The sequence below is a fragment of the Rhinoderma darwinii genome, chromosome 4 (genome assembly GCF_050947455.1).
Source record: "Rhinoderma darwinii isolate aRhiDar2 chromosome 4, aRhiDar2.hap1, whole genome shotgun sequence".
Taxonomy (NCBI): Eukaryota; Metazoa; Chordata; class Amphibia; order Anura; family Rhinodermatidae; genus Rhinoderma; species Rhinoderma darwinii.
This window is the reverse complement of record NC_134690.1, coordinates 352,924,029-352,943,056: the sequence shown is the minus strand read 5'-3', so window position 1 is coordinate 352,943,056 and position 19,028 is coordinate 352,924,029. Positions and strand designations below refer to the sequence as shown.

General features: G+C 38.8%; 1 protein-coding gene across 4 annotated transcripts in view; it reads left to right on the top strand.

Moving 5' to 3' along the window:
- The window catches only part of RALGAPA2 (Ral GTPase activating protein catalytic subunit alpha 2), a 283,670-nt gene that overhangs the window by 184,823 nt on the left and 79,819 nt on the right, over positions 1–19,028 (top strand). For all 4 annotated transcript variants that reach the window (XM_075862975.1, XM_075862976.1, XM_075862974.1 and 1 more), the window contains one exon: positions 5,682–5,809. In XM_075862975.1, the coding sequence (XP_075719090.1) occupies positions 5,682–5,809 (128 nt within the window). The remainder of the gene's footprint in view (positions 1–5,681; positions 5,810–19,028) is intronic.

Below are 19,028 nucleotides of genomic sequence, written 5' to 3'. Positions count from 1 at the left end.
TCTGATCAACAGAATCTAAGGCTACTCCATGGTTTACACCAGAGCCAACTGCAAGGCAGGTTGGACTTTGCAACATAGAACCCAGGTTGTTTTAACAGAATTCGGTGTTGGATAAGAGGTGCAATGCAGGCAACACCTGAGCAGATGACAAGACCACCCGAGGGTAACAAAGTCCAAATCACAAATCTTGTGGATATCAGGGATTGCATAGGTCAAAACCAGCCGGGAGCAGAAAGCCCAAATCCAGAGACAAGCCGAGATCCAGTTCCAGAAAGTGCAAATAGTCAAAGGTACAGGGTATAGTCAGTAGCTTGATCAAACACACCAGAAGTCGTTCTCCAAAGATAGATTTTTAATATTAGTAATTATGCCAGTATAAGTGCTAAGTGCGAAGTTTCGGTCATGTCTCTGACCTTCATCAGGCACTGTAATATCCTGGGTCCTGCGTAATGGCGCTTAGTGTATTGCAGCTTGCCGCATGTGGAGGCGCATGTTGGTTGTACACATTGGCACCTCAACCAAAGTTAAAACTATAGAAAGAAAAAAATTGTAAAAGCGTATGGTAGTACGAGTTTTGTCACGATCAATGTTGCTTTTTTGATAAATAACTAGAAAGTGTTTCTAGGTCTGTTGCTGCTGTTTCTTTTTTCCATTGAAAATCAATTGTAGAAAAAGTGCTGTAAAATGGCTTCAACCTGAGCAATCTGGACTTTGTGGACCCTGTAAAAAGCAAAAAAAACAAATGTGCAGCCCGACCTTAATTATGCAATAGAATGAAAGTTGCGTGTATTTTATTCTTCATTGTTGACTTTGATTGTATATATATATTTACCTATTTCACTCTCCAACAACAAACATTTTAGTTGTTTTTTCAGTCCTTTTTGACTAGATTGATTGTGTCTTTTGCAGTCACTTGGTTGTGTCGATCTGAACACCTGAAGGCATGCAGCTACCTTTTTAAGTGCTATATTAATAATTCAAAAAGCATGTGTTTCCTCTCTTGCAATAGTGTGTACTAAATCCAGCATCCCTCTGTATCTGAGCTGGCTCTGGTCAGTCAGGGCTGGTCTGCACACATAAGAAAAGGAGAACAGATGGTGCAAATCTGGTGTCAGACCTGACCGTTTTCTCCCTGGAGGACCTAAGTGAGCTTATCAAAGTGCTGGAGCGGAGGCAGAGGCTGCATTCTGTCTCTTATGGGGAGCTGCTCAATCTGCCCTGCTGAGCTCTTCAGGATAGGAGGCAGTTGTGATTGGGCCGATCGATACTCAGGCTTTATATACGTTCGTTGTTTTTTTTGTTTTTTTTTACTCCCCCCTCTCTTTTTCTTCCTGGTCTCCCACTCCTAATGTTAGATGCTGATGAGATGCATGTCTGTCACTTTTCTGTAACAACTGGCGGAATTGTATACTGAGTATTTGCTTCATAGCTTTTCACAATGCAGCATGATTTAGGATGCTTGTGTATTCGACATCTTTTTCTCTTTATTACTAATGCTACTCTATTATGTCTTGATGTATGCAGAAAAACAGATTCCTCATTCATCCTGGCAGTGTCGAGAGCGGTTTGTGACCCCTGTCAAATGTCACTAATCGCAGCATGGCACATCTCTTGTCCTCTATCCGGAACAAAAAAATGAAGCCCCTCATGAATAACTTGTTTTTATCTGATTCCTGCTATTTGTGGTTGTTTTATGTCTATTTTGTTTTTAATAATTCAGAAAATACTGCTGCTAACATAACCGGAAGGAAGATGAGCGCTCCAATGTCAGCCCTGTGGTCATGTTCTTTTTCGGGATTCTTGTTAGTTTTTGCTGCTTCACTAGATTGTGATTTGTATATTGCTATAAGCTATTTATCCCGCTAATGCATGTATCAAGGTTCGTACACTAGTTCTCATTTATACAACTTCTCTAATGTACTGTTTAGCTGGTACCCACTATGCAGCTATGTTCACACTGGCGTCATGGCTTCCATTTAAATCTGTCAAATGATACATCAGAACGGTGTTCTATCAAGTTTTCTGTCATTTTGACAGCAATAATCACATTGCTCGATGGAACCCACAATGAAACAAAGCCTAAGTTATATGTACTATGTAACACACAAGTCATCTGAATATCCACACTGAAGAAGACCTTTTTGTTGACTTAGTATAAAGGCCCTTTTAGACGGGCCAAAGGTTTGGCGAACGAGAGTTCATGCGAACGTTATTCCCAATAATTGCTCTGTGTAAACGGGCAACGGTCAGCCGATGAACGGGAAAACGCTCGATCATCAGCTGATCGCACCTTTTATGCAGTATAAAATATGATAGTTGTCGGCAGTACAACTCCCTGTGTAAATAGGAAGATGTGCTGCCGACGTGATACAAATGCATGGGGATGAGCGACCGTTTGTCCCCGTCATTGCTCCACTTAAAGGGAGCTACAAGCGCCGATTAACAAGCTGTATTGTTGATCGCGCTAGTTTTAAAAGTGGTAAACACGGGCGTTATCTACCTGAGTAAAACCACCTAAAGGCTATAATCACACTGGTGTTATGTTTTCTGTTCTTACAGGATCCATGACGAATTTGACTGATCCATTAAATTATGTAATGATCAGTTGTCGTCCGTTTTTTTTTTACCACTATTGACCTATAGTCTGTCAGGTTTCCATCAACTAACATATTTTATTTTTTTATACTGGATAAAATAGCACAGCACTTATAAGCTTTTCTGACCTTCAAAATGCCATGGAAACCTGACGGAAAAGAATTAAGGCATTGTTTACATTTACCTTGTGGCTTCTGTTCATAATGGAAGCCACAATGCTCTGCCGGATTCATCATACGATGGATGCAACAGTTGCCCGATGAACCCCGTTGTAAGTCCAGGTTCCAGCGTGGTTTCCATTACATTGACGCAAAGAACAGTACGGCATAAAACACTTATTTTTCTGACGAATTTGCCTGGGCTGCCGATGGAGACTCTTAATGGAGCCGCTGATGGTAGTGTGAACAGAGGCTAACACTGGACGTAGAAATAAAGAACAAAATTAGCTTTCTGATTTTTATCATAATACGTGTCTGGAAAGAGCCTGTATGCCTTGTTTTCTGCATCCTTGGATAACTAACCATCGGAAACATACAGATCCTAATAGAATAGTAATGATAATAATCTTTATTTACGTAGTGCCAACTTATTCTGCAGTTCCTTACTATTGGGGAAGAAAGTAACAAGTAGGATATGTTCACACGCAGTGAGCAAAAACGTCTGAAAATACGGAGCTGTTTTCAGACGTTTTTTTAGCAACAAGCGTTATTCGCGGCGTATTTTACATCCGTTTTTGGAGCTGTTTTTCAATGGAGTAAATGAAAAACACCTCCAAAAACGTCCCAAGAAGTGTCCTGCACTTCTTTTGACGAGCCATCATTTTACGTGCCGTATTTTGACAGCGAAGTGTAAAATAAAGTCTCGTGGGAACAGAACATCGTAATTCCCATTGAAAGAAATGGGCAGATGTTTGTAGGCGTATTAGGGGCGTTTTTTCAGGCGTAAAACGCCCGATATACGTCTGAAACCACTGCGTGTGAACATACCCGTAGAATGACAGATAATTAAAACAGACAAAAGAAGAGAATTTCCCGCCCAAACCAGCTTACAATTTAAATGCCCCTGCACTGCTAAATTCATGTTCTGTATTTCTCTTCTAAAACAGGCCTTAAAGTAGGGGTGGGGAACCTTTTTTCTGCCAAGGGCTATTTGGTTATTTATAACATCATTCGCGGGCCATACAAATTTATTAACTTAAGGCTTGTGGCAAATGCATTTAAGTCCCAACTCTACATGAGGCCTCAGCTAAATTTTAGGAGCAGGAGGACGACGGACGGAGCCAAGTAGTGTCATTAACTACTAGAGAATGAGGCGGCGGCGTTCCGAGTGAGGTCAGTGCGTTCTGTGTTGGCCTGGGCTAGCATGCACCAACCTCACTCAGAACGCCGCCACCTCATTCCCTAGTAGTGAATGACAGTACTTGGCTCCGTCCGTCGTCCTCCCTTCTAAATATGAGCAATTACATTTAGAGGCAGGAGAACAAAACTACATCATTTCACCTGCTGGACGTAGTTTTGTCCTATATGACCGCTGCAGCCTGTGATTTTGCCTGTGATTGGCTGCATGTAGGGCAAAACATGGTCATCTCAGGAGGCCGGCAGGGACGTGTTGCTACAGGGAGACCAGGGGAGGTGGTGAGCATGGTATTTTTTTCTTTATCTCCTCTTCTACCCTCCTTTTTTTTTTTTTTTTCCGTGTGCTGAGAATTTAAAAAGTTTCTAATTCTTTGCTGGTCCAAAACTTTTAGGAAATTAGGACCAAAATTGACTTGTGCCAAATCGTTCTCTCTAATCGCGTCAGAGCCCCACATTCGGCGCGTGCGCCGGAAAAGTTCTCGGTGCAAATGCCATATGTTTCAATAGGCCCCCAAGTTTTTTTGCAATATAGATTAACGTCGTAGACCACATTATTCCATACAAAAGGAATACAATACAAATAAATTACTGCACAATATACTTTTTTTTACAGTGGAGGTTTATGAGCGTCATATCCGTTGCAGTTGGTTTCCGTGCCGTAAAGTTAAACATTTTCACGGAATCAATAATGTAGTCGACTATGTTAATGGTAATGCTAACGGAAGCTATAGTTTCCATTCGGCTTTCAGTTCATTCGTTCCTCTGATGGAAAGGTTGAACAGAAACCAAACACTGATGTGAATACGCCCTAAGTCAGAGTTCACACAGCCATAATGCAGCCACATTTTAGCATCCAAGGACTACTTCACTGATGGTTTTGACCAGTCACATTCTCGGTTGCTGAGAAGTATTGTGAAGTCACATGATGGGCCAATCAGCTGTCAACATGTAGAGGAATCTGCTAATCTATGCATTCTTAGAGGGTTGGGCAGGTGTGAAACCACTAATAAATATTCATAAGCAGCCGTTTTGATTTTGATCAGGAGGATCACAATATGTTATATTCTGTACTATGTGAGAAGTATTGTTTTTCATATAATTGCCATATCATTTAACAATCAGCATTTTTGTGACAGATGCTCTTTAATCTGCTTAAAGAAGATATACCCTAAAGATTTGATCCTTCGTGACTTTGCCTTTCTCCTCCTATAAAGATGAATTGTGAATCAGTGATTTGTATGTTCCATAGAGAAATATCATCTGCACATTGTTGTTGTGTGTGTATTGGGGTATGTTCACACGGCAAACCAAAAACGGACATAAATATGGAGCCGTTTTCAAGGGAAAACAGCCCCTGATTTTCAGTTGTTTTTTTGCGGCGGTTTTTATGGCCGTTTTTGGAACTGTTTTTCTATCAAGTCAATGAAAAACGTGTCAGGAAATTACATGCACTTCTTTTTTACGGGGCGTTTTTTTACGAGCCGTTTTTAGAAACTGGCGCGTAAAAAACGCCCTGTGGAATGGACACCGCTTTTCCCATTGAAATCAATGGCCATTTTTCAGGGCGTTTACGGCCTGAAAAACGGCTGAAAATAGGCAGTGTGAACATAACCTAACTGTGGATACCACCTCTAATGCTACCAAAAAGCACATGTTGGCGCTACGATTTAGTAGTTGAATCTGAATAAAATGCTTTTGTCTCTAAAATTGTTTTGTGTGTTTATTTTATAGGTGCCGTTTTTTGGTCCCCTTTTTGATGGCGCTATTGTAACGGAAAAGCTGTTGCCAACTCTTGTGTGTGCAACCTGTATCAATGCCAGCAGAGCTGTCAAGTCCCTTATCCCTCTCTACCAGAGCTTGTATCCTTTTTATGTTAGGAATATGTCATAAAGAAGATCTGATTTTGACTTGGTAAGTGTTTTAATTTGATACCTGGCATAGCACAGGTAGTTGATGTAGAGTTTGTCACATGGAGATTTTTTATTTTACATGAATTAAAAGAAGACCTGAGTAATCTTGAATGAAAAATCAAAGCGCTTTTGGCATCCTCAATGACGTTGCATTGTCAACGGTACGCTGACGAGTTGACCCATTCCATATTCAGTCTTGCTAGTGTCATTCAGCTCATTACATGAGGTTTTGTGGACTCCCCATCAATAAGGATTCAGTATTGATGATCGGGAGTGTTGTCATTCAAAGAAAACTAGAAAGATGTACCTAAAGAATGAGTTTTTTTAAAATACTTTCCTGGCTTGAGGTTACATTTTATTAACGATCCAAGGCACTTTATAGTCTCCCCATGCAGCTTCGAAGCTGATCGCTGAAAACGAAATAACAATATGACTTACAGGGCCAAAGGACCACTTAGCCTTACCATATAAATTGTCATTTTGACATTGTGCTACACTTCACTTCAGTATAACAAAACCTTCACTGGAGTGAAGTGGATTGTCCTACTGAGTCTTAAAGCGGTTGTCCAGTCCCTAAAAATTGATGGCCTATCCTCAGGACAGGCCATACATTTTTAGGGACTGGACAATCCCTTTAAAGTGGTTCTCTGGCGAAAAGAAAAACGATTATTTAGTTTTTCTGTAATAAACGTTCTAATATATGTTCATTTTCAAACCTGCACCGATCGCAGGTTCTCACTGCGTGGACCCGGAAGTTCGAGTGGCCGTTTTTGCTTTAACGCATCGACACAGGCTCCAGGGGAAGTAGTCCCCCCCCCCCCCCTCCTCTCTGTGTGTCGATGATGCAGATGAAATGGATGGCTGCCTGGCTCAATTCAGCTAAGTCCGCCTCCTTCTCGGTCTCTGAATCAGCCGTGGCGGAGGAGGGGCTGACTTAGCTGATGAGTTGAGCCAGGCAGCCAGTCCCTTCATCCATGTCATCAACTTCCAGAAAAGAGGGTGGAACTCCTTCCCCTGGAACCTGCGACAATGCGTCACCACAAGAACGGCTGCTCCAAACTTCTGTGTCCACACTACAAAGGGCTAAAAACCTGCGATCCATGCAGGTTTTTAAAAAGAAATATTAGAAAGTTTCTGAATTTCAGAACAGCAAAATGGCGAACAATCCCTTTAATATCATTGATCGCACTCCAACTCAGTTGGTTTGATTTATTTTTTTTGGACAGCCATCTATTACGCATTTCTTCACTCATTCACACCCTGCGTTCAGGTTATTGTCTCTGTCCCTGATCTTGACACAGAGGACAACGTGTAGAAGAATGTATAACAAGGGGTTAAGCATTGGACATCATGAGGGCGATCAAAACTTATGTTGAAACGTTGGTACGAACATTTCGAACATCAACATGCAAGACTGAAGTGGTAGAGTAGGGATATGGTTTAAAAAAAAATTTTGTAAAAAACTAAACGCACTTACCCAAAGTAGTCCATAATTGTCAGCCGATCACTCCATACACACAGTATCAACCAATTCCAGGCCACATAAAAATATTCAACATGAGAACGATCTCCTTTTCAGCAGACTATTGTTCTATTGATGACTATCGCATAAAATTGTAATGTGATGATCGACCAAAGTCATCTAATGAGTATGGCCAGCTTTACTCTTGCATAGTTCTAGAGATGTTACCTTGTCTACACAACTTTTTTATCTAAAGCAACCACTTTATGTTGATTTTATTTGCTTGCTAACTTTTCACTTATTTCCTAAAAATTCGGGCGCAAAATAGTGGACTGAAATTATTGACAAGAGGGGAATACCAATGTGTATTAATAAGAGCACAGAAAGAAAAGCGTTTAAAGCCAAGGGTATATATTAAACATACAAAATGTATTAACATATACAAAAATACAATTATATATAAAAAATATATGTATATGATACAGTATATTGAAAGGATAAGACTCTAGAAAGAAGTTTCAAGGAACATATATCGGTGATATCAATATGCAGATTGGGTTAGCTATATTGTCAAAGAAGGCAACATCTCTAAATTATATTAGACATATCCCTGGTCTAGGACATAGTCAAGTTTACAAAAAGCCCCAGTACCAAAAAACCTGGTTTATGTAGGTCTAGATATTGAGCGCAATATCCAAGTTATCAATATCTAGCTAACGTAATGACTGGGAAAGAGAGTGCATTTAAGACAAGGCTTACCCATATTAGATTGCAGTAATAGTCCGATATGTGCTCCAGCACAAAAGCCCCAACGCGCTTTTTGCTGTAGTGTTGCTTCCTCAGGGGGAGATGTGACACATCTATACATATATTTTTTATATATAATTGTATTTTTGTATATGTTAATAAATTTTGTATGTTTAATATATACCCTTGGCTTTAAACTCTTTTCTTTCTGTGCTCTTGATATACTTAATAGAGTTGCCTATCTTGTATACACATGGGAGGTCGGTCTCTGACTTAGACCTAGCCCATAGTACTAATGCGTTTTGGAGTGCATATATCAATGTGTATTAATGTTGAGAAAAGTATATGGATCTATAGACCAGAACTGCCTTAGGCACACAGTACTGGTATACACACGGCTTGTCTTACTTTGTATGGTACCCTGTGCAGGAACTCAAACTCTGTGGACAAACCCCCTCCCCCCCTCTAATATATGGTGTATGGTGCTAAGATAGTTGGGCCATAAGTTGGATAAATAACATTTCCATTCAGTTGACTAAATAACAATGCTATACAGTGCTGCCACCAGCATACGCAGCAAAAATAATATACTGTGTAGTGACACGCAGTACCGAAGTAAATACCAAGATACATTTTTCCATACAGTGACCCCATATGTAAATTTATCTTACAAGAATGCTATTTAGGGTCTAACGCAAACTGCTGCACAATTAACATTAAAATTTATGGTGGTGCCAAGCCTCGGTTACCATGCCACCAGCCCTTTCCGCAGGGGTATCTGATGCGTCCTGTGCGAACGCACCGGCCTCACACACAAGGCTGGCCCTGGATATACAATTATACCTTTTTTTGTTTGATCAAAATTTTATCTAAAGAAAATATTTGGGCAAATTTTTAGACAATAATACGTTAGATGGAGCTAAATTTGAAGGAATAAACAAAGTCTAATTTACATGTAGGGAGGTTAGTCTACGTAAACGACATAGTGCTGAAAATCTCAACCAGAATCTGGGAGATTGGGATGAGTATCAGAAGAAGAGGGTCTTGACCTGTGCTCACAATTAGAAAGTGCACAGTCTGATTATACTACATGAAAGTTCTGCGGAGGTTCCTCTGCGGACTGTACAAAGAGACCGGTACAATGGCGTGATGGATAATTGTGTCTACTAGAGTTTAGGGAATGGGTGTTTCTGAAACAAATCTATCTCCACAAGGACAGTGGAAGCTTGGCAGCCGTTTTCAAGTAAAGACAGCTGAAGTCACTTGTTGGAACGTCTGCAGACTCTGGATACAGCTGCACTTGTCAGAAGCTTTGAGGGAAGTGTAATCAGCCGCAGAGATTAATTTGCATCTCAATTAGAAGCGAGTCAGGAGGAAGCACTGAAGTCTGTTGCTGGAAGGTTGCAGAAGAAATCTCATCATGCACAAAAGGCCCCAACATTCAATACTCCAGCTGAGTGGAGGACAATGTACCAGATTTGGTTTCCATGGGGACCAGAAACCTGCTGAGCCATTGACAAATCTCAGGAGTTTGCAATGTAATCATTTGATCATGATGACAAATTCCACCAAATACATTTTTATAGTGCTATAAGTTGTTTTTTTAGGACATGCCAAGGAAGTTATGTTCTTTTAGGGTGTGTTCTTAGGGGGCAGTTTCTTCTTTTTCTTCAAAAGTAATAGATTTTTATTTGATTTACCAAGTCAAATAATAGGATTTCTGGTTTAGTTTGAGAGTTGTTACTGGCTGAGAAATATCCTGTATAGCGTTTCACTGTCTGATCCCGCATGCTCGGCCCCTGACGTTTTAGCGCTTCCTTGGTCAGAAAAAGTGTCTTGACAGGTTTGACTGACAGGTGTTGAGGGATTCTCGTGTGTCGAAGGCTACATATTGTTGTTTATTGTCTCTAGGCCTGCTGAATCCCATGTTCCACCAGTAGTGTGTCCCACCTGCAACCGCGTCCAACAGTTAGGCTTGTGGCTGTAGTCCGCAATAGGAAGCATTCATGTCGTAAACTTTGCATCTTAACGTATGGCATCCTCTCATATTTCCATAGTGTTTAATTTGTAAGATTTTATTTTTTTAATTTCAATAAACAAATATCTTTTTCTTCAATGAAAAATTTTGTATGAGGTTAATTAAGTTATCATGATTACATTATTGTGCCCTTTAGTAATAAACTTTAATATAGGGAGACTTGGCATAATAGGGATAGCATCATGCATTATTAATGTGCTGTATTATGTATAGGCATTAAAACGGGTTGGCCTACCGTTTCACTCCACCTGCTGCACTAGTACCTTCTACCCTATGGGGAGGATTTATTAGGACTGGCGTTTCTTCCCCTAGTCTTAATATAAATATAGCTAATGTATGTAAGATTTGCCTAATTTAACAAGAGGAACATGCCTCTTATTAAATTAGGCGCATCTTTGGTTGTCCGTACGCTTGAAAGGGAAATCTTCGCCAACTGTGAGCTAGCCTAGATTTCTGCTATAATTTACGCCGGTTTCGCTGCATATTTTTTTTTCATCTACTTCCCTAGTCAGAGTCAAACTTTAGGCCCTCATGACAACCATTGGCTCACCAGAAAGTCTAGTGTAAAGTTGTCTTAACATGGTGCTCTAAATAAGAAGCGTGGGTACATGGATGAAGTATTCACACATAGCAAGACTGTTCCCAAAAAATTTTATTCCACTTTATGTATCTTCTGGTCATAAATTCATCAATGGGTGTTTTTTCTGTATTTTTTTTGTCACTTTGGATAGCGATGATTGTTCAGCTGACCTTTTGATTATAAACTTGTATTTCCAGACCTTTCATTGCTATTTCCTTGCTACTGCATGTCGTGCCCTGAACCTGAACTTGGGTATATAACTGAGAGGTCGTACCTCCTACTAAAGTTCAACATGAAATTTTGGCTATTGTCCAGCATCAGTGTCCTGTCCCGCTCAGCAGACAAACCCAGTTAACAGAATAATATAACTCATATACTGTCTCCCGCAAAGCAGTCAAGGAATTGGCAAGTGGCAGTACGGGGGCACACATGGTACAAAGTCTTTACCGAGTGCAGAGAAGACCGCTTTATTACGCGAGAGAATTTAGAAAATATTATGCTGTATCAGGTGCATTGGAATCCAAACTAATGCTGTCTGGAAGATCATTTTCCAGTTCATCTGATATATATTTTTTATTCCGGCATATGTATTTTTACAATTATTTTTTCATATCTAGACATTCATTTAAATTTGTTAGATCGCTCTGAGGTAAAGGTTTATTGGAAAGGGATTACGTACCGTTGGTCTCAAGTAATAAGCACATATTTCTAGGAAGTCTGTCCTTCATTTTCGTTCTTCCTGAATAGTGACTTAAAATGTCTGTCCAACACCTGTAGGGGGATTAATTTGGTAACGATTATGATCGTCTTGAGGAGAGCCTGACATTGCTCTGGCACCTGACAGCTCTTTTCTGTGCGATGATCATCCTTGAGTGACAGGTTTGTCTGCGGTTGGTCTTTGTTACCTTGCACAGACGGAAGCACAAGATTTAACTTGCCACCTTGAGCCGTTCCTGTCAGTTATTGTAACCAGTTATCTGAAGACAGACTGGAGTTTTGAGGTATAAGCACTTGCCCAAGCAACACCAATCTTGGCTTTACCGTGATGATCACTGCGGTAGTTATAATAGGTGGGATAAAAAAGCCCTGACCTTCATTTTGAAGTGCAGTTTCCCTGCTGCTCCAGTTCGATATTTTAGCTCCGTCTCCACTGCTTACCTTCCGTTCTCACAGTGAGAACCTTCTCCAGGCATCAATCGATGGCTCTAATCTGTCCTAGCCTGTTACAACTCATGCAAGGCAAAGCTTTTAGGTAGCATTACACGAGATCGTGGAAAAAGTGCTCTTACTTGTAGCACCCTTCAAGAACTCGGACAAAAATTTTACACATTTTTAATATTCTTACATAACAATGATATGGCAATCTATTTTTCAACCTTCTTTAAAAACTGAAAATAAATTTTTGAAAACATATGCTGTTATATTAAAACTGTACCATTTATTTATTTATTTTAATTCCCAAAAGCCTTCTTTTATTTAGATTCTAAATCCAATATCTTAATTCATTCATCACCATCTTCTCAATCAGCTGATTGTGCCAGGTAAAGCTGCCGCCAGCCACTTCAGCGGCCCAATAGGGCATATGGACAGAAGTTATGGGACAACCACATCAATAATGTTAACTGTACATGATCATTTATATATATATATATATATATATATATATACATATATATGTGTGTGTATATATATATATATATGTGTGTGTGTGTATATATATATATATATATATATATATATATAGCACACAAGAAAATGGTGACAGCACACTGTGAACACCAATGCCACCTAAACCACTAAATATAAATACATATGCATTGCTGCTGAATCTGCTTACAATAGTGAGGTTTTTCCTACCACACATTTTGATCAAATCATGTGAGCCCACCTGCCACGACAAGGCAACCTCTGTAAGGTGGGTCCCTAATGCTGCTCATACACCCAGAACTGGGACTAAACCTACGTATGATGAAAATATGAAAAACGTTTTGATATCTGAAATCTTGATCATGAGTGGAAAACACTTTTCATAGCACTTACAACCAGAAATCTATAACAGCCGTAAACTATCCAGATGTTTGAGCGACACATATCTGCAGAAGAGGTTGCTAGTATATAATCAATACATCTTAATGATTTGTTATTAAAAATCTACATGTATTAAGGTAGAAAGTCTTTTTATCCTTTGGATGATGTCTCGTGTAATGAGAGCAAGTACTTTTTTTTTTCTTTTTTTTATTCTACCACGTTTACATGTATGTGTCCATTGTTAAGCTTTGTCCGTATCGATCTTGAGTGTATGGGGCCTCCCATTCGGGGGGTGGGGTGAAAGTACCACCCATTTGGGGAAGGATGTTTATGATGGCGTTTGGAGATGGCCAGTTTAAGAATAATTTTTCCTTTCAAACATTTTTATGGATACAAATATAAAGCAGCCCCTGTTATCTCACATATACTCATGTTTTATAACTAGTCATATTAAAGAGGTTTTCCGGGAAAGCACATGGATTGCCTCTCCTTATTCCAGTCAATGGGGCTAAGCGGCATGTATAAACATATGCATGGGCCTGGATAAACATTGGAGCGCCGCAACCCCTTTGTTCTACTGATTGGTGGGGTTCCCAAAGCCCATCACACATTGATGGCTTAACCTAAGGATAGACCATCAGTGTGCTTTCTCGGAATATCAATTTCAGAGATGCTTAGAAGTTTTATTATAGAAAAAGTTTTGATTTGATCCATTATCACTTCTAATTACTCCTTGGCAGACTTCATTTCTGATCCTTACTATTTTACATGCTAATCGGAAAGCCGTGCCATAGGACAGGAGCGACACTAATATAGTAAGCTTAGAGCGGGACTCATGTTTTCTTACTTTTTTTTTTGTTATAGACTATTTCACGTTCTAAATTAAAGAGGGATAATTACATACGCGGTGCTGAATCTTGCTGTTGCATAGTAGTGTGAAGCACTGCATGTTGCTTTCCGGCATTATAGCTCTAATCTGATTATTTATATGCAGTGTTTGCAGGCCACCTTTGCACTTAAGGGGTTAATTGAGCAGTCTGCATCTCAAACACTTCATCAGCTTCATTTTCCTTCCACTTAAATATGCCGGATTAACGCAGTAACCAGCCGCCACTCAGTGGGCCATAATACACGTATCACTGAGCTTTTGAGGAGCCATTGCATTTAGGAATATTAAACAGGATTGTTCATTAGCATTTGCTTTCGATGTCATGTTGCATTGCTCACACAAGCATAACACGATAGACATATCAACAAATATTGCAGCATTTTACAAGATATTTTCTTTAGTTGGCATTGCCATCTCTGTTGACTGTTCGGGGGTGGTAGTTACGGCAGTTGTAGTCTTGTCATTTAATACATCCGGTCACAGAAGTGTCTAAGGTTCAAGTCCAAGTAGGTCTTTGTCTTGTTTATTTATGCTGTAAAATATTTTTGTATGTTATTTTAGGTGCTTGGAGATATATTGTGCATCTGGCTTTTAAATTGCAAAATTAGAATACAATTAAGATCATTTTCTTTCTTTCTTAGGGTTGTGTTGTCAGTTCACTGGGTCTCATTAACATTCTAGTTCGGTATTGCCATTGCTTCTTGCTAGCTTACCAGCTGTTCCTGCTGCTAGCTACAATGTCTGATGTGTTCAGATCACTGGGTTCCTCCACTCACCACTGAGAGGAGACAGCCTTTCCATTGGGGATACCCACGTATCTGCCCTGTCTACAACGGCACCAAATAAAGTAATAGAGCCTCGCATGGCATATGGTGTCTGGATTCATACAAGATGCAAAACTATTCCGGCTCTAATGCACAATGACTCATAGCATTGCTAATTTTTCCAAACAAAAGCCACCTTCCACACCCATGCTTTTAAACCTCAGGCTATGAAGTCTTACAAAGCGGGTGGTTATTAAAAAGAAAATAGTCCTTAAAGTTTATAAACTGCACATCGTAATTTAACTGTTCAAATATTTTATATAGAGACATTTGAAAGAGCATATACAATTTTCAATGGATTAAAAAAAAAATAATGGTACATGATTATAAAGCTATTTATATTGTATTTAACTGAAAGATTACTTTAATTTTTCTTCTGTTTTTTTGCTTTTTAATGACATTTTTTATTAAGTTTTACATTTTTGGGGTACAGAAAAGGAAGGGGAAGAGAGTACAGTAAACAACCATCACAATAATACCTAAACCTGAAATATACAAGGAAACGGAATAAACATCGTATAAGGTCCTAAATGGGTCGCCTACATGTAAAAAGTGATGTACATACAATATCGCCTATTTACTGCAGATATTGGGAAAAGGGAAAGCGAGGGATCCTTCACTTATTAAGAAGGAATAGATGAAAAAAGAACTGAGACAGCAGGGCGGAAGAACCTTGAAATCTAGCAGCAATTGAGTATGAATCCCATAAAGACCGAGTAACTTAGAATTTGTCTCTAGCGTTGTGGAGGGAAGCAGTAAGGTATTCCATTGACAACGACCTCTAATTCAAGCATAGAGGCCCAGTAGGGAAGGTCGAGCAGAGCACTATCAAGAGTGTGGTAAAACATTTAGCCACCAATAGGAGGCGCAGCCTGGCATGGAATTTATTGAAGGTTGTTTTAAGGGAATTTTGTATATAAATAAGAGGGTCCATAGGAACATCTGTGGAAGAAATATTGCATCAAAAGAGGGCGAATTGATAACCAGAAGGGTTGGATAAGTTGGAAATACCAGAAAAGATGTTTCAGTGTGCCTCTCTTAGGATAGACATTGCCAGAAAGTACCTTTTTTATTTTATTTATTTTTTATTTTTATATATATATATTATTTTTTTTACTTCTTATTTTTTAAGTTTATTTTTTGTTTTCTGAATAGTCTATTTAAATCCAAAAAGACTTAGGGGGAGATTTATCGAGTATTTGCCCAAAGCAACCAGTTTAGATTCTACATTTTCATTTATCTGGGGGCCTATGGAAAATGAAAGCAGTAACCTGATTGGTTGCGATAGGCAACAACTCCACGGTCTTGTGCAATTTTTGTTAACTTTCCCCAAGTGTAAACTTCCTGAATTGTAACCCTGAATTAGTGATGGCTTACACAGCTGGTCTCTGAACTAAATTTCATATATTTATTTTTATTTAATGGATCTATTTTTTATTTTTTTTTACATTTTTTAAAGGATGAAAAAGGAAATTCGGCAGCTAGGCTAGTATTGGCAGGTACAGGAGGTCACATAAAAGTTTATACTAAATGTGTGTAAATGTAGGTTTAGCAGTGGTTGGTGTAAAATGTGAGTTGTTTTAATTTACAATGTCCCCTTCCGTGAATGTACAATATGGCTGAAATACCTTTAAGTATTTCTAAAATTCAGGTTTATTACCTAAAAATCTACTTTAACCATTTACATTTAAAAACCAATCTGTCTGTTCGATGTGCGGTGGCTGTGTTTACATTTTTGGGAATTATCATGCTAATTGACGTGTGTGGCCCACTCAGGTCTCACATCCTCAAAGTGATTCCTGGCACTGTTTGTAGGTGCTAAAGTGTGTTGTGGTCATTAGTTTAATGTACACTGCTCAGCAGTAGCCGGCAATCTACTAAGGTTTAAACACCGTTCAGGAATCGAATCTGCTGTTGGTTTAGTGAATGCAAACTTAGGCACGGCTACCTGGTGACTGTTGCAGTAGCAGTTCTACTTTTTGCTTAATTATTTTTTTTGTACTAAAACCGGGTCTGGTTAAAAAAAAAAAGAACTAAAGTCTTTATTCATATTTCTTTTATACCTTCATTTCCCGAATTTGGTATCCAATTTAAAGTTGCTAGACATTCTTATGACTAAATTACCATTTACATGGAGGAATTACCAATAACCCCGAGAAGGAATGTCACCAGGTATATCATAGTATTACGGAAGCAAAACTATATCGTTGGCAGTTAACAGTAGGGTTAAAGTGTTATGACTCGTTCATATGTTTAGTAGACTTTCTCCCTTTTTTATATCCAGTTTTGATCAACTCCATCTTACCTATTTGAAATTGTCTAATCGGCTAGAAAAGTTTGGGGTCCTTTGCTGTAGGCATATTAATTTAGGCAAAATTTGTATGAATTAGTGACTCTTAAACTGTTGCATCCACTATGCAGGGGTGTTTAGTTTAGTAAAAGCAGCAGACCATGTTAACTGTACACCCTAACCCAAGTAATGGTGACCGCCATCTTCTATAAATCCCCCTACATATATTTCAAACATTTTTACTATGGAGGGAAAGAGTGATAAGCCGCTAACAGACAACTCCAGTTATTTAGGGCCACAAATGATCGAACAGGTAAAAATAAAACCTATCAATCTACCATCAATGATGGTAGATGTCGTGGAAAGTGGAGCTTGCATTGGCAGACATATTGTTTCCGATTCTCATCAAAATCCATAGATTCTGAACACAGATCTAATGTCTAGTATTGAATTAGATTTTTAGCTCTTGTTTCCCACATTACAAGATGTTGTAATCCTTTTTTAAATTTACTCGCTGTGGGGAAAAAAATTGCAGTGACACTTGAATTCTCAGGTATCGGCTCTTAATTCTCTTCCTTTTAAGTGCATTCACCCAAGAACAGGGGGCCTATGTGCTGGTGCAAAAAGTGTCTTCGGCACATTTTATAAATAGTTGCACAACCAAATGCAAATTTGGTGTAAACATAAAAGGCACAAGCAAAAGTTATTTTCTTACATAGTAAAAAGAAAAATATGTTTAAATAACCTTACATTTTATATAAACTGGGAAGCAGGAACTGCAGGTCTAAACCGGTTTGGGCAATAATAAAAGACAATTACCCTTCACAACTAGTAGATGACCTAACCAGGGGAGTGGGGGAATTATTGATCTCATTTTAACAAATCAATCTGACCGGATATGAAAGGTAGCGTTTGGTAAAGATGTTTTAATAGAGTAGCTACAAAAACACTAAACTTCAAAAAGGCCAGTTCTCACTGAAAATAACCTTATAACGCTATATCCGCATGACTTTGAGTGAACGCTCAGCTTCTATGAGGAGATAAGTGCAAGACTGTGGATGTTCTGTAGCTGAACTTTTCAAAGACATTTAAAACTGTGCCACATAAATGGTTGGTACATAAAGTGAGAATGCTGGGACCGGGGGAATTATTAATGGAACCTACGTTGATTGGGCCACAGTTACAAGTGGCGTACCATAGGGTCCTTATTGGGCCCTCTACCCTCTATGTGTGATTTATATATATATATATATATATATATATATGGACCTTGTAGAGGGCATACATAGTAACGTGTCAGTATTTGCAGATGATACTAGGCCGAGAAAACTAGTTTTTATATTTTGATATTTAATAGTAAGACACTAAGTAAAACTCCCCCTGAAAAGGATATTGATGAACAGTAAACTTAATTATAGCAACCAGTGCCAGGCAGCTTTCAATTCAAATAAAATCATGGAATGTGTCAAAAGATTCATAGATGCACATAACCTAATTTTGCCTCTATACAATTTACTAGTCAGACAACAAATGGATTATTGTGTACAATTTTCGGCACTTGTGTATAGGAAGGACATTGCACCATCTGCAGTACAGCTGAGGGGGCGACAATGGTAATTAAGGGGCGAGGTGGCATGTAGGACTAAGAAAAATGGTAACTTTATACCTAGGCCTGTTACCGTGACCAGGGGGCATCCTCTGTGTCTAAAGAAAAGAAGGTTTTACATCATCATAGACAGAGATTCTTTACTGTAAGAGCAGTGAGATTATGGAACTCTCTGCCACAGGATGTTGTGATGGTTGATTTGTTAAACAAGTTCAAGAGTGGCCTAAATGACTTTATTGAAATATAATATCACAAGTTATATGTACTGGATGACCGGAGATTGGTAGTTGATTCTGGGGTTTATTCTAAAAGCCATAACTGGAGTCGGTTAGGAATTATTCCCCTTTATATGGGGCAATTGGCAACTGCCTAATATGGGTTTTTTCTTCCTGTGGATCAAAACTGTAAGTTTATAGGTTGAACTTGATGGACCTATGTCTTCTTTTAACCTTATCAACTATGTAACATTACAGGTATGGCTAAAATCTAATAGAATTTAATTGTAAGGATGACTCTATCTATAAAAACGTACTCTTATAGGCTCTATTATGTTAAAAAAAAACAAAAAAAACTATTGGTCCCAAAATACAGAACAAATACAAAAAAAATTTTGGGGTAAATTCAGGGAGAAAATAAACTAATTTTATTATAGAAAGCACCATTCCAAAAATTCTAATTTTGTACTGATCACAAAAGAAAAAAAG